Below are 13,715 nucleotides of genomic sequence, written 5' to 3' on the forward strand. Positions count from 1 at the left end.
AAATATATTTCTACAGAATCCTTATTTCTGTCAGATTTTGATAAAGAGCCATCACGTGAGGAACATTGACATAGGGCACATCTGATTCTGTGTAACAACAATCTGTGTTTTCAATTGTTTTTATCTTTTTAAATAATGGCGACTGTAATCTGGTGTTATTATAGAATATGGGTTATGGGATCATATGGCATATTTGAGCTTACGGTCAACATATCTCATGTTCTTCAGTGATGAGAGTCCGTGATGATTTTCCTCTTCTTTACTAACTGTGTGGAAATTTTTTCCAGTTATTTATTGGGATCTTCACTGAAAAAAAAGCAACCTACCTCATGATATTGGTGCCCTTCTCCGTCCCTCGGCTGCCCTATGTGTGTTCTCCCTCTTCAAAACTTACTTCTCCTGGTGGACAACCCTTCTTTTATGGTGGTCGTGGCTGACGCTTGACTAATATATAGTCTTCCCACAGATCATCTTTCTAAAGAATTTTTTTAAACATTAATTTATTTTTGAGAGAGGGCGCAAGCGGTGAAGGGGCCCAGAGAGAGGGAGACACAGAATCCGAAGCAGGCTCCAGGCCCTGAGCTGTCAGCACAGAACCCGATGCAGGGCTGGAACTCACGAACCATGAGATCATGACCTGAGCCCAAGTCAGAGGCTTAACCGACTGGGCCACCCAGGTGCCCCTTCCCACAGATTATCTTACGGGTTTTAGCCTGAGAGGTCAAGAAATAAAGGTAGTGTTGCCCTGGTTGAGACAGGGAAGGTGGCTCCGCGTTCCCTCCAGCCTCTTCCCCCTTCTCTTTCTGTTCCCTGCCAAGGGCCTGACCTTGCTCAGAGGACACTGCGCCAATCACACGGACTATAAGGTAAACCCTGCCAATCTCCTGCCCCACACCAGTCATAAGGCGTTGGTGTTTTGGGCATGTGATAAGGGGAGACTTTTGGTCCCTTTGCTCCTGTGACACCGCCTAAGTGACCCAGTGTTTGAACTAAGTACAGGGCTGGGCCTAATGAACACACACCTGTGTTTGTGTTCCTGGCCATGCTTCTTGCATTATTATCCTTTGGAGGGTGCTGGCCGGAGGGAAACGGCTCTCCGTGAACAGGATCCTGGGTCACTAGAGTCGGGCGGGAGACCTGGGGCGCCATTGTCTCATACGGCAGGACATGGCGGGAAAAGTGACGGGCTGTTTCCTCCTTGACCAGCTTAAAGGAAGATCATCTTTACACTTTACCACTTCTGTGTTATACCCCACAAGGGACTTTTCCACCTCTCTAGATAAAAACGAGTGCCCAGATCAGGAGTCAGTCCTGAATCTTTCCCTTTATACTGGACTCAGCCGCAGCCACCTAGCATATTGTTGGTTTCTCGATGTAGAGACCCTTTTATTGGAGCTCGGGAAACCGGAAGAGCATGAAGACAGGAGAAGAAATGAAGACGTGCTCTTAAGGCTTCTGCAGCCTTACCTGGGAGGCTCTCGGAGCAGAGCCAAGCAGTGTGAAAGCACCTTCGCACCTGCTCTGCTGAGGTGATCTACTAATTGCATGCCATCAGGAAACGTGTGAGATGAGAGAAAGAGAGACGGTTTCCCAGGGGGCCCGTCTTCCTGTGCTCAGTCAGGAAATACATTTCCACTTGCAGAGCGCGGATGAAGCCCGTGTGGGGGGCTGCCGGGGGATCGTGCTGGCTGTCCTGTGCTCACGATCCACCCTTCTAAGCCACAGGCTCTCTGGATGGCCCTGCCCGGGTCCCATTCCAGAGAAATCCCGCGCCGGTGACACACGCATACCGCCCAGCCCGGCAGTTTTAGGTGTTGGTGGTTCAGTTTGCTCCTCTCAATTCTGTATTTGGCTCTGTTGCCTCTGGAGGGCTGTGAGCCACCTGCCCTCTCCTCCGCCCTCATGTGTGGGGCCATGGGAACTTAGAGTCGAACTGCACGTTAGCGGAGACCGTCTAATGTGACTCGTAGTCACGTCATTTTACAGAAAGGGAGACTGAAGCCCAGTGAGGTTCAGGTCATTCAAACGTCTAGAGGTAGAAGGGCGGGGGAGGGGGGGGGCGGGCAGACTAGACCTCAGGCATTTAATTTTTAAATTAGTCCCCACCTTGGTTTTTCTTGTGCTGCACCCCTTTCCAGGACCACTGCCTTTCCTAGTGCAGGGCTACCTTCAACCTAAAGAGGAGGGCCTTGCTTTGGACCTGTGGTTTTGAGGAGTCCACTGTGGCTCACCTCTAGCCACACGTCTCTCTGTTGGAAGAGTAGTCAGCAGGGCCAGGATGATGCTTCCACATGGAGCTCTCACCCTGCCCCTTCAGACCCTACCCTGGTACCTAGGATTCTGGAATTCCCTGCCCAAGAGCCTTGGTCCATCTCCAGGGCCTGTGTGGGTCTCTACCCCAAGTCTGTTCTCTGAAGGGTAGACCGGGCCACCCCCGCAGCTGATGGAGTGTGTAAGGAGTTTGAACCTTGGCCGATGTCTGCCTGAAATCCTCCATGGTCTGTGAGGTCCTCTTAGCTATCATCGTCTCCATCCAACTCCACTTTGGCTTGTTCTTTTTTTTTTTTTTTAATGGTCATTTATTTTTGAGAGAGAGAGAGAGTGAGCAAGGGAGGAGCAGAGAGAGAGGGAGACCCCGAACCCGAAACAGGCTCCAGGCTCCGAGTTGTCAGCACAGAGCCAGACACGGGGCTCGAACCCATGAACCGGGAGATCATGACCTAAGCCAAAGTCAGACGCTTAACCGACTGAGCCGCCCAGGTGCCCCTCTCATTCTTTGAACTATCTACAGTTCCTGGTAGAGGTCTTTCCCGCTAAGTACACTGGGCTTTCCTGGTGTTCTGCCTCTCCTCGTGTGTTTACTTAGCCCACACAGCCGTACCTGTTTGCACCACACGCTGTTACCCTCTTCCCCTGGTTCGCCTTTTCTCTGTCCACGGACCGTAACTGCAGATCCCGCCCACTCCCCTACACAGAGAGGCCAGCGGAGTACTGGTGAATGGCACCACTTACCCTCTGCAGATCTTGATCTTGCTGTAATTCCCTGTCATTTCTCCGTTGTCTGTAACTTCTGGCTGTGAAGAGTGTAAGCCTTCTTTTCTGGTGAAAATCTTTCAAACTTCAGCAGATCATTGGGTACTAGACAGAGTTCCCCAGAGAGACTGGAAGAGCATTTTAGTACAATTTTGTGGTAAAATTAGCCATTCCGCAGCCCCAGAAAACATTCTAGAGCTCTCTTGTTCTTGTTCCTGGGCAAGTAGGTAATAGAATATTCCAGAAATGTCCTCTGATCCCTGCAAAACAAAAGCTTTGTGATACAGCAGTTGCACAGAAAGAGGAAGGAGAAATTCATCCTTGTCCCCCTCCCCCCTATTTAGGCCATAGCCCCATGAACAACTCTCAAAGCCTAAGTAAGAGATCATAAAGACCTAGGTGTTCAAAGTTTAGGGTTTTAGCACCCTGTGACTGTCATTGGTTTATACATGTTACACTTCAGTATGTGAAAGTCTTGGAGGTACTTCATGAGTCTCCTTGTATACACCACCTTCCCACATTCACTCCAGGACTTTGAGGTAAATGTTTTAGCTTTTGGACACCTTCCTCCTAATCCTCCGAAATTTAGAGACATTAGCTCTCAAAGACTGGGGTGGGGGTGAGACAGGGAGGGATTCAGGTGAGACTTTTGTTCAGAAAGACATCATGAAGTCCTCTGATATCGCCACATATATAATTATTTTGCGTCTGTGCACACACACAAGATAATTATGTATGGCTGAGTATAGATGTGTGTGAATTATATACGTGTGGATATATCACTGCCCTTAGACTTGCTTTTTAATCGTGACCATTGTGCGTTGTAGGTAGCGACCCAGACCCGCCACAGGAACATAATACGTCATATGCATAACTAATAGGAATGCTTCACAAAGGAATGCGTATTTACTCTGTGTGATGTCCTCTAATACCATGTGTTCTGTTTGATTGTTTCCTTAAAAAACGCGGCACTGGCAACCCAAGTGTTTTCACAACCCACTCATGGCTCATGATTTGGGACTGGGAAAATACTACGCTGTTAGTTCTATAAGGATGTGAAAAAACTTCTTGTATCTCTATAGGCTTATCCAGAGAGTGGTGTATATGCACACACGTATGTGTGCACACACACACACACACCACAGCCCAATTGGTTCCGTTCCTCAGTAAGATGTGTTATGAGATATGATGGAAAGTATGTCTGCTCTCGAGAGGTCCTGGTTTGGAGCTTCTGGCCCAGGAAGGTTTTGGGAACCACCAGTTGATTGTTTTTCCTGGGTTCTGGCTTCTCACGCCAGTGAGAAACTAGGTCCCTGAATGTTCAGAGCGTAACGTGCAATAACTGTGTGACCATTCTCTCTCTCTTTCTTGCCCTGTCGCTCAAAAATAAAGGAAACTGTAGAATACAAAATTAAATGAAATACAAAGAAAACACATGAGGCCATTGATGTATTTCCCTTATAAGATTACGTCTTGCACTCGGGCCATTTTTTAACGTTTTGCCCAGTTTCCCTTGATATGCCTCCCAAGATACAGGGTGATACTTTATTTTGGGCAAGGCTGGCAGCTGCCTTCGACTGCTCTCTTGCAAAGAACTGTATGAGAACAGCCACTCAGTTTCTTTTTACGTCTCACCACAGGACAGAATCCACATTTTCAATCAAGAGTTGGACACTCCCAATTTAACAAGTTGTGAAAAATCTCTTGGCCCAGATAAATGTTTGCTAAGAGTACTCTGTTCTCTAAATTGAGACCTTGCTCCCCAAAGCCTGAGAATTCATTAAGCCATAATTAGCCCCGGTCACTGATGATTTAAAATACAGTAATAAAGGAAAAGTTTATGCTGAGCTTTGAATGCACTGTTGGGTCTGTCCTGTGGTTAGGTTTTTAGAGCTTTAGCTTTAAAATAATTCTTCCGTTTCATCTGCTGGCTGCCTTTTCTTCAGCCCAAGCAGGCTAACAGCTGTCATCCACGCTCCCCGTCCTATGGGCCGTGGCATCTGTCCCCGTGGCATGAGGGAAAATCCCACATCATCTCAGACTAATATTTCAGTTTGGAGACACCACGCTTCCCTGTAAAGAGGGCAGGCTTCATCTGTCATCAGCGGAAAGGGACAGCAAGCACTCTGTAAAGGTGTATTTGCTTCAAGAAATCCAGAGTGTTCCAGGAAGTGGGGGTTCTCTTGTCATTTTGGTAGCTGATTACATCAAAGGAATTGACTTTGATTAGCCGCCTAAACCCAGGACTGGAATAACTTGGTTAAAGGTATGCAGCAGTGGCACCAAGATCTAAACTCAGCCAATCCCCTGTGTGAGCGCAGACGTACCAGCTGAGCAATCCTAAAGCCGTCTCATCAGCTCTTTCGGCGTCTCACAGAGGGACACGTCTTGCAGTTTCCGTTTTCCTAAACAAAGCTCAGACATGACTTCCAGACACCTGATGTAGGGCAAGAATCACCCTTCATCCTCTTATCTATCACTTGGCACTTTATCTTTGGTCTATCTGGTGGAGATGTGCCAGGAAATGTTGATTTGCCCTTATCGTTTCTTTGGTAGCCATATCACGAAACTTTGTTAGTATGTATCTCATTGCCATCGGACTGATTTTTCCTGTGGCTCTTCCATCTGTGGCTTGGCCCCGGTTGATAGTAACCTTTTCTTATCTAACAGTGGACAGTGGACATTATCTCTTCATTGGGCTGTTGTTGATATGAGGTTAATGTCACTGGGCGTGAGAAAAATCTCCTTAACCAAGAAGTCTTTTGGTTACAGATTTTGTTAGGTAATAAACCAGGGTACCCATGTTGCAGTGCATTGGAAGGTACCTGAACTACAGCACCAGGTTTTAGTTTACATATTAGGTCTTCAGCTTAACAAGTTACATGTCTTTCAGGCAGTTATTTTGTATCTCCGGATGTGGAGTTCCTAGAACTCAATCAGTGGGTGCTCAGTCACTGTTAATTTCCTTTCCTTATGACAACAAAAATGAGTATTTCTGTCAAATGTAAATGAATTCCCCAGACTTGACTGGATCATGAAATCTGTTTAGATTTGGGGATGGATGGGCTAGCTAAATCTCTTTCCTTGGGTGAAATCACTCGGAGTTGCTGATGGATGGGCTTCCGAGTGTGATCATTTCTACCATTTGGTTCAGTTCACCTCCACTGATCCACATAGGAGAAGCAGCAGCAAAGAGCACATTATCAATCACTGTTGCTTTCCACCAAAATTTCAAGCTAAGGAAAAAGAATCTATGTCAAAACTACATGTTTGTTCCTCTTAAAGAGTTAGATTATAAACTGTTAGAAATCAGGGGCCATCAAACAACTATTTTCATTTGCAGTGGACTCAGAATATAATTATCATGAGTTTGGAGACGATCTGCTGCTGAGTGCCAAGGAAAATGCCATATACACCTGGAAAACCTGGAGCCTTGCCTGCTCACCCAGCCAGACTTAAATGACCCTTCTTCCAAACTTGTAGCACTTTGCCCCTGTAGCTGGGGGCCCCTTAGCTTGAGGCTAAGACATTCTACCATTGGTGTTTAGGTATGTCTGATCTGTTACAGCTCTGTTTTTAGGGGGCACAACAGAGCTTCCTGGGAGACTCTTCATCCCAGGGAAATGGTACCAGGGCTAGCAATCTCAACCAGAAATTTGAAGAGAGGAATGATTCCGAGTCATTTGCTGCATTGGTTTTCTTGGTGTTTCGTGCTCCAAGGACTGGGCAAAGAGCAGGAAATGGGCAGGAAGGGAGTGTGGGATGGTTATGGGTGAATAGGGATGGTTGGGAAAAGATGGAAATGGTTTCACTTTAAAATCGCCTCGAAACTTGGGAAATGGGTCTGGGGACATCTAGAGTGCTGCTGTCTAAAGCCCGGATGGACAAAGGCACAGAGCACAGCTGAACGTGAGCCCCTTCGGCTGCCAGCTCAGGCAGCAGACGGGCCCCATGGGAGTTGAAGTACCCTCCCCCCCCCGCCCCCCCACGGAGCGGCAGCCACCACTTTAAGACGTGGCTCTTGGGCAGCGAGCCAAGAAGCCAGGAGGCCCCTTTCCATAGTTTAGTAGGCAACAGAAACATTAATCCAGGACCCCAGGAAGAGGCCAGAATATGAGAGAAAAGTGTTTGTGCTGTCCGGGCAAATACAGGTCTTGTTTGTGGGCTCACCTATATATCCTGCCCCAGGAATCCCAAAATCCAGCACGGAGAGCCCAGTGAGGGCTTTGGGGCTGGCAGCACAGATGGTGGCCAATAAAATGTAAACCCCCACCAGCCACCTGTCAGCTCTGCGAGAATGAATGCTCACCCAGCAAGTGGGTGCATAGCAGTCCACTTAGCGCCCCCAGCTTGGGAACAGCAGCTTAGCTAGTGGGTAAGAGTAGAGTGCTCTGGGCACCGGGGTAGCTCAATCGGTTAAGCATCTGACACTTCGGTTCAGGTCACAGTCTCGTAGTTTGTGAGTTCAAGCCCTGCATGGGGCTCTGCGCTGACAGCGTGGAACCTGCTTGGGATTCTCTGTCTCCCTCTATTTCTGCCCCTCCCCAACCCCTCTGTCTCTCAAAATAAATAAGTTTAAAAATGAAAATAATAATAATAAAAGAATGGAGTGCTCTTAGGGAGTGCGGGGATAAGAGAACAAATTTGACAAGGAAAAAAACTTGCTGCATCATATGATCATTTAGTTGTAAATTCTTATTTTTTTCCCCTTTCTCAGCTTTGTTGAGGTATAATTGGCAAAACCGTTAGATAGTTAAAGTGTACATGATGAGTAGATATACACACGCATTGTGGAATATTCCTCACATCGAGTAAATTAACACATCCATCACCTCACATATTTACCTTTTTTTTGTTTTTAGTTTTTTTTTTTAATTTTTTTTTCTTTTTTTTTTTTTCTTTATTTTTTTTTTCAACGTTTATTTATTTTTGGGACAGAGAGAGACAGAACATGAACGGGCGAGGGGCAGAGAGAGAGGGAGACACAGAATCGGAAACAGGCTCCAGGCTCCGAGCCATCAGCGCAGAGCCCGACGCGGGGCTCGAACTCACGGACCGCAAGATCGTGACCTGGCTGAAGTCGGACGCTTAACCGACTGTGCCACCCAGGCGCCCCTGTTTTTAGTTTTTTATTGAATGCATTTAAGTTCAACTCTCTTAACGAATTTCAATGAGCCAATACAGTGTTATCGACAATAGTCATCATGTTATAGGTTAGATTCTCAGACCTTCTTCGTCTTAGAGCTGAAAGTTTGTATCCTTTTACCAGCCTCTCCCCAATTCCCCCAACCTCCAGCTGTTGGCAACTAGTTTTCTACTGTTTCTAAGTTCAACTTGAAACAAAAAATGTTTTTTTCTCTTTTAAGCTTCCAAGTATAAGTCATACCACGTGGAATTTTTCTTTCTCTGGTTTATTTCACTTAGTGTAATGTTCTCCAGGTTCATCATCCATATCGTCACAAATGATAGTCTCTCTTTAAGTAGGATTTAAAATAACCATACTATCAGTATTTATAAGCTTTGAGTAACATACAGAACACTTTTATTATTTTTTTTTATTTTTTAATGTTTATTTGTTTTTGAGAGACAGAGAGACAGAGCCTGAGCAGGGGAGGGGCAGAGAGAGAGGGAGACACAGAATCCAAAGCAGGCTCCAGGCTCTGAGGTGTCAGCACAGAGCTTCACGCGGGGCTCGAACCCACAAGCCGAGAGATCATGACCTGAGCCAAAGCCAGACACTTAACCAGCTGAGCCACCCAGGCACCCCAAATCTGCCCCCATTCATAGCCATCTAGCTGCTGAAGGCCGTATCATCCCATGGCCAACCTGTCCCTGCTTGGCTTAAACCCCAGGAGAACCCGTTTCCTTGGCACTTGTCAGGGTAAGTGTTGCAAGCTCTGGAACCCCGGCTTGTCCTTCGAGTACTTGAAAGCTATTCAGGAGACAGACAGAGCGTGGTGAGAAGCAAGTTCTCTGGAAGAGCCCAGAATTCTGCAAACGAGAGATTTGCTGACGTTTCCCAGTGAACTTGTCTGGCCTTCTCATGTGACATCATGGCCTGAATTGGTTTTTTTTGAAAATTTCTAAGACTCAAGAAAAAGCATCTGCTTGTACAATCTTCGCACTTGGTCACATGCATTGGGCTTGGGGAAGGGGGCGCGGCCAGGAGGGGCTTCAAGGTCTCTGCTGCTCACACACACTCATCCCAGGGGCTCTGATTCAGGAGGCAGTGCTGTGAGATCCTTTTCTGTGGCTCACACTGTTCAAAATTCATGAAGAATTTCACCATCTGCTCTTTCTGTGACCTGATGTCACACAGACCAGAATACAGTATTCTCATCCCAAACCCTTCCCTTTTAAGGGTGTGCACACTTGTCCAATTTTAGGGAGAGAACTCTTTTTTTGCTCCTGCCGCCTGTCTCCTCCTGCAGAAGGATCAGAGTCTGTATGGGAGGATGGTTTCCGAGATCCCTGGCTCTGAGCGTGGGTCCAGTTGAGCAGGCCTCTTTGCTCCATCATATTTTGGCTTCGTTTCTGACTCTAGAGGTGCCATGAGCCTTCAAGAACCACGGCTTGAGGTGCCTCTGGCCGTTGCCTCCCTGCCATTCCTGTTTTTCCTCTCTTTCTCCTCAAATTTGCTAAGTGACCGCTGCTCGCTGATACCGCTGCCATTTCCCATGACGGCCACCACCGCCGGCCACTCCTTCAGTTGTTCTCTGTTGGGCATTTTCCTCTCCTCTTTGCCTTTTCTCCTTCCTTACGTCTTCCTCACTGTTTCTTCTCTCGTGGGTAAGTGAATTGTCCTTGTATCACCAGCACCCGCCCCGCAAAATGTTCTTTTGGCTCATTTTTTTGTCAGTGGCTGATAGACAAGGCCTGGCATGTCAGGGGTAACTTGGGGCCATTCACCTCTGACTCAGAGTCGCACAAGACCCGGATGGGCTGTTCAAGCGGGCTCCTCCCCGGCTCTGGGCATTTCTACAGCACTGGTTCTGGAAGGCACCGGTGTCCGCATCTTCCTCCGAATGAAACTTTGCCTCGGTGCTGGGTGCACATTCGGGCACAAGGCTTCAGCAGCTTCCCCAGAGCATGGGGGCAGAGGTCACCTGAAAGCACCCCCTTCTGTCCCAGACTCCCCTCATGGCTTTGATTTGTTGCATTTGCAGAACTCTCCTGCAGCAACTACAGAAGCTTCAGACGTTGGTGATGGGCAAGGTTTCACGCACCTGCAAGTTGGCGGGCACGCAGACCGGCACGTGCCTCATGGTGAGCTTCCCAAAGAGACGGCGCCCTAGGTGCCCCAGCCCACCCCCGTCTCCAGTGTCCCCCCGGCTTGCCCAGTCCAGGTGCGGTGGGAGGAACCACGCGGCTCGCTCAGACGCAGTTGCTTTGCCGCGATGTGACGGCGGGTGACCTGATGGTGCGTTCTGGTGGCCTGATGAAGGGGAGTCCGTCTCCCCAGACTTCCCAGGTGGTGCAGGGCTCAAGGTTTGCCCTGTGGACCTTGGAGCTGACAGGCCCTGCGTCCTCTCCCCCTGCAGGTGGTTGTGCTCTGCTTTGCTGTTGCATTTGGGAGCTTCTTTCAGGGCTACGGACCCTATCCGTCTGCCACCAAGATGGCTCTGCCCAGCCAGCACTCCATGCAGGAGCCCTATACAGCCTCTGTTGGTAAGACAGCACTCAGCAACTCGTGAAGGATCTTGTTTCATGTCTCTGGGGTTTTTTGAAAGTTCGCCTTTCTGAAGGGAGTCTTATGAGAAAGTCTAACTTTTAAAAAGTGGCAAAAGTGTAGCTTCTCCATTGAAGGGAGGGAAGAGAGACATGGGGGTATGGTGCCTGGGCCTCTGGGTCTCCCCTCGTGTCCCTCACCCACTGGGCTAAGGCACCACTGGGGATTCTCTAGAGCCCGATAGAGCACAGTTTGCAAACTCTTTTGCTATAGACCACGTTCCCTGGCAAATTCTTGAGGTCTCCTTTTCGTGCTCTGAGAAGGGGGTGGGATGTGGATTCGGTGGGGGGGGGTGGGGAATAGACTGGGGGGAGCAGGAAGCTTTCCATGACATTTTAAAGGAACTCCTGTGTTTCTCCTTCCATTCAGGGGAAATGTATGTTACCACAGTAAGAATCCCAGAAACGAATCAGTCTGTCTTACAAAACATCATGGCCAAGACTGAGAGAATTTAGAGACCTGGGTGTTAAAGAAGTGTGTGGTAACCTCACCCAGATCACTGATCCCTTTTAAGTACGTAGGAAATAACAGCGGTCTCTGGGGATCATGATATATACACCAATACACATGCATATACACTAATAAGAGCAAATGTGGATGGAATTGGAGGTGCTGGATTTGGGGGAGGCACAGTTCTGCGGTTCGAAAGGGCCCTGGTCGTCACCAGGTAGTTGTATCTCCGCCAGGTGTATGACAGCAACACTGGCATTTCAACCAGATAATTTCAGTGATCTCCTGGGAAGTTCTTTTTTCCCTAAGGGAATGTATCTGTAAATTTAAATGGAAGCCAATGGGAGCAGAGTTTCTGTGTGGCAGAGAATTGCTACAGAGCCCTCTAGCAAGGCAGCCGTCCTATAAAACAAAGAAACGGTCTCCATGATTTGATTTATGACTCTGGCTTTGTGCCTCCTCTCGGGTTTCTAAATGAAAACGCAGCTTTCTGCCCTGGTACCTTCTCTCCGTGCAAGACCGACTCATTGGAAATGGTTCTTATTTTAGCTGCTCTGGACATCCCCAAGTATTTGACTCCCATTCTTCATGAATTGTTTCCCCCAGATGGTTATGGGTGGGCAAGGAGGGGAGTTTTATTTTCAAAGCAGTGGGGGTGGAAGTTTGCTTCATGTTTATTTGCTTTCCTTTTGTTCTTCCAGCACTGTATAATTGGTATAATTTTTCAATGCGCAGAACTCTGAAACCCCGAAGCCTTTGTGGAAAGCCAGCTCCAGCTGGCACCCTCAGTTCTGGGCAACAAGAACCCACAAATTGTAATCTGCTCCCAGCCCTGGGCAGTGAGTGAGGGGATGTGGTAAACCCTGCAGTCTTTCCCTAACACCTGTTCCTTTGCTCTGTCCTCAGTGAGATCCAGGAACCTGCTCATCTATGAGGAACATTCTCCCCTGGAGGAGCCGTCCGGCCCAGCCTCAGCTGGGGAACTTGGGCCTTGGGACAGAGGCTCCTCCCTGCTCAGGGCATCAGGGTTGGATCCCAGGCCTGAAGTGGATCTTCCCCATTTCATTCTCTCAAATGAGAGCAGCCTGGAGAAATCCGTGCTATTGGAGTTACAGCAGCACTTGTGAGTCAAGCACACGCAGGTGCACGGATGATGGGTTGTGAGTCAGCAACCTGGAATGTGGGGTGTAGACATTGCGTAGACGTGGCGCAGCCCCTGGGCTCCTTCAGGACCTATTTCCAGGACCCAGGACTCTGGAGAGTTTACTCCTTGTCAATAGCTGCCCTTCGCAGAGACTGGGGATGCGGCCTAGGATGAGCCACCCCTGTGTCTGCTCTGTCACTGGGGAACCAGCAGTGGTGGCTCCCAGAGGTGACTTCCTTCTGCCTCCCCTCAAAGCCTCATAAACACACATAGAGCCCGCCCTTAGCAGCGTGCTTGCCACACGAATGCAGCCTTAGGACACCTCCCCTACCTTCCAGCTAGAGACACACGTATGTCAGGCTGTGTGTCAATGTATAGTTTTATGATTTGTAAGTAAAAAAATGTATGAATTATAATTATATATCGAGGGACATCGTTTGAGAGGCACTGAGCATATACCTGATTCCATATTGAAAATAACGTATGGGGCTCCAATTCTCCGTGAGTTGTTTCTTTTCGATAGTGATGGAGAACAGCCTTTTTGGAAACACAAAGGCATACAGGATGGCCAGATGTTGTTATGCTGGGGTGGGCTCCTGAAAATGCCAGACGGTGCAGGAAGGAGGGTCTGCGTGCACACTCCTGGGCCTGCCTGGTGTGAGTGGTGACCTCGTTGCCCTGACCCCTGTGCTTCCCAGAAAGTGTGCTCTTCCAATGCTAATGCTCCCACTTGAAGATTCTATTTCAAATTCCTCGGCTTTTTTCCCCCCTAAAGCAGTGGGGCAAGGTTCATAATTATGTGTATTTTCATGTGTTTACATTGTACATGCATCTTTAACATTTACTAGCACTTACTATTTTAAGTACTATGCAAATGTGATATATAAATCCTTTTAAATACTTTAAGAGGCGAGGCATTATTATTATTTCCATTCTAGAGACATTTGTGGAGGAGCCACTGGGAGCTGTAGAGGGCTCAGCTGCTTGATCATGGGCATATGCGTGACACAAGTATTCTCCCCTCTTGGCTCAACTGTTCAGGGACCCACTGAAACCTCACTTCTTCTGGGATCTCTCCCTGATACCAAAGCCCCCGTAGCCCTCCTCTGAATGCCTAATGACTTTCTACACTTTAATAGCATTTATTTTCTGTTATGTGTTGAGTGTTATTTCAGGGTAGCTTTTTCTCTTGAATTTATCTGAACTATTAGCATTCTAGACCAGGAGTCAGACTTTATCCTTTAATTCTCTTCTTTCTGGAATCTAGCATAGGGGACACCACCCAATAAATACATGACCTTAGGGGCGCCTGGGTGGCGCAGTCGGTTAAGCGTCCGACTTCAGCCAGGTCACGATCTC

The 13,715-nt window shown here is 48.0% G+C and overlaps 1 protein-coding gene across 3 annotated transcripts in view; it reads left to right on the plus strand.

Moving 5' to 3' along the window:
- Positions 1 to 13,715, plus strand: part of CREB3L2 (cAMP responsive element binding protein 3 like 2) — a 121,286-nt gene that overhangs the window by 101,531 nt on the left and 6,040 nt on the right. For 2 of the 3 annotated variants that reach the window (XM_040471853.1, XM_040471851.1), the window contains 3 exons: positions 10,200 to 10,299; positions 10,575 to 10,701; positions 12,119 to 12,335. In XM_040471853.1, coding sequence (XP_040327787.1) covers positions 10,200 to 10,299; positions 10,575 to 10,701; positions 12,119 to 12,335 — 444 coding nt within the window. Of the gene's footprint in view, positions 1 to 10,199; positions 10,300 to 10,574; positions 10,702 to 12,118; positions 12,355 to 13,715 lie in introns of all 3 variants that reach the window. The other variant, XM_040471852.1, reaches the window with a different exon arrangement.

This window comes from Herpailurus yagouaroundi, unplaced genomic scaffold (genome assembly GCF_014898765.1).
Source record: "Herpailurus yagouaroundi ecotype Mexico unplaced genomic scaffold, PumYag 100, whole genome shotgun sequence".
Taxonomy (NCBI): domain Eukaryota; kingdom Metazoa; phylum Chordata; class Mammalia; order Carnivora; family Felidae; genus Herpailurus; species Herpailurus yagouaroundi.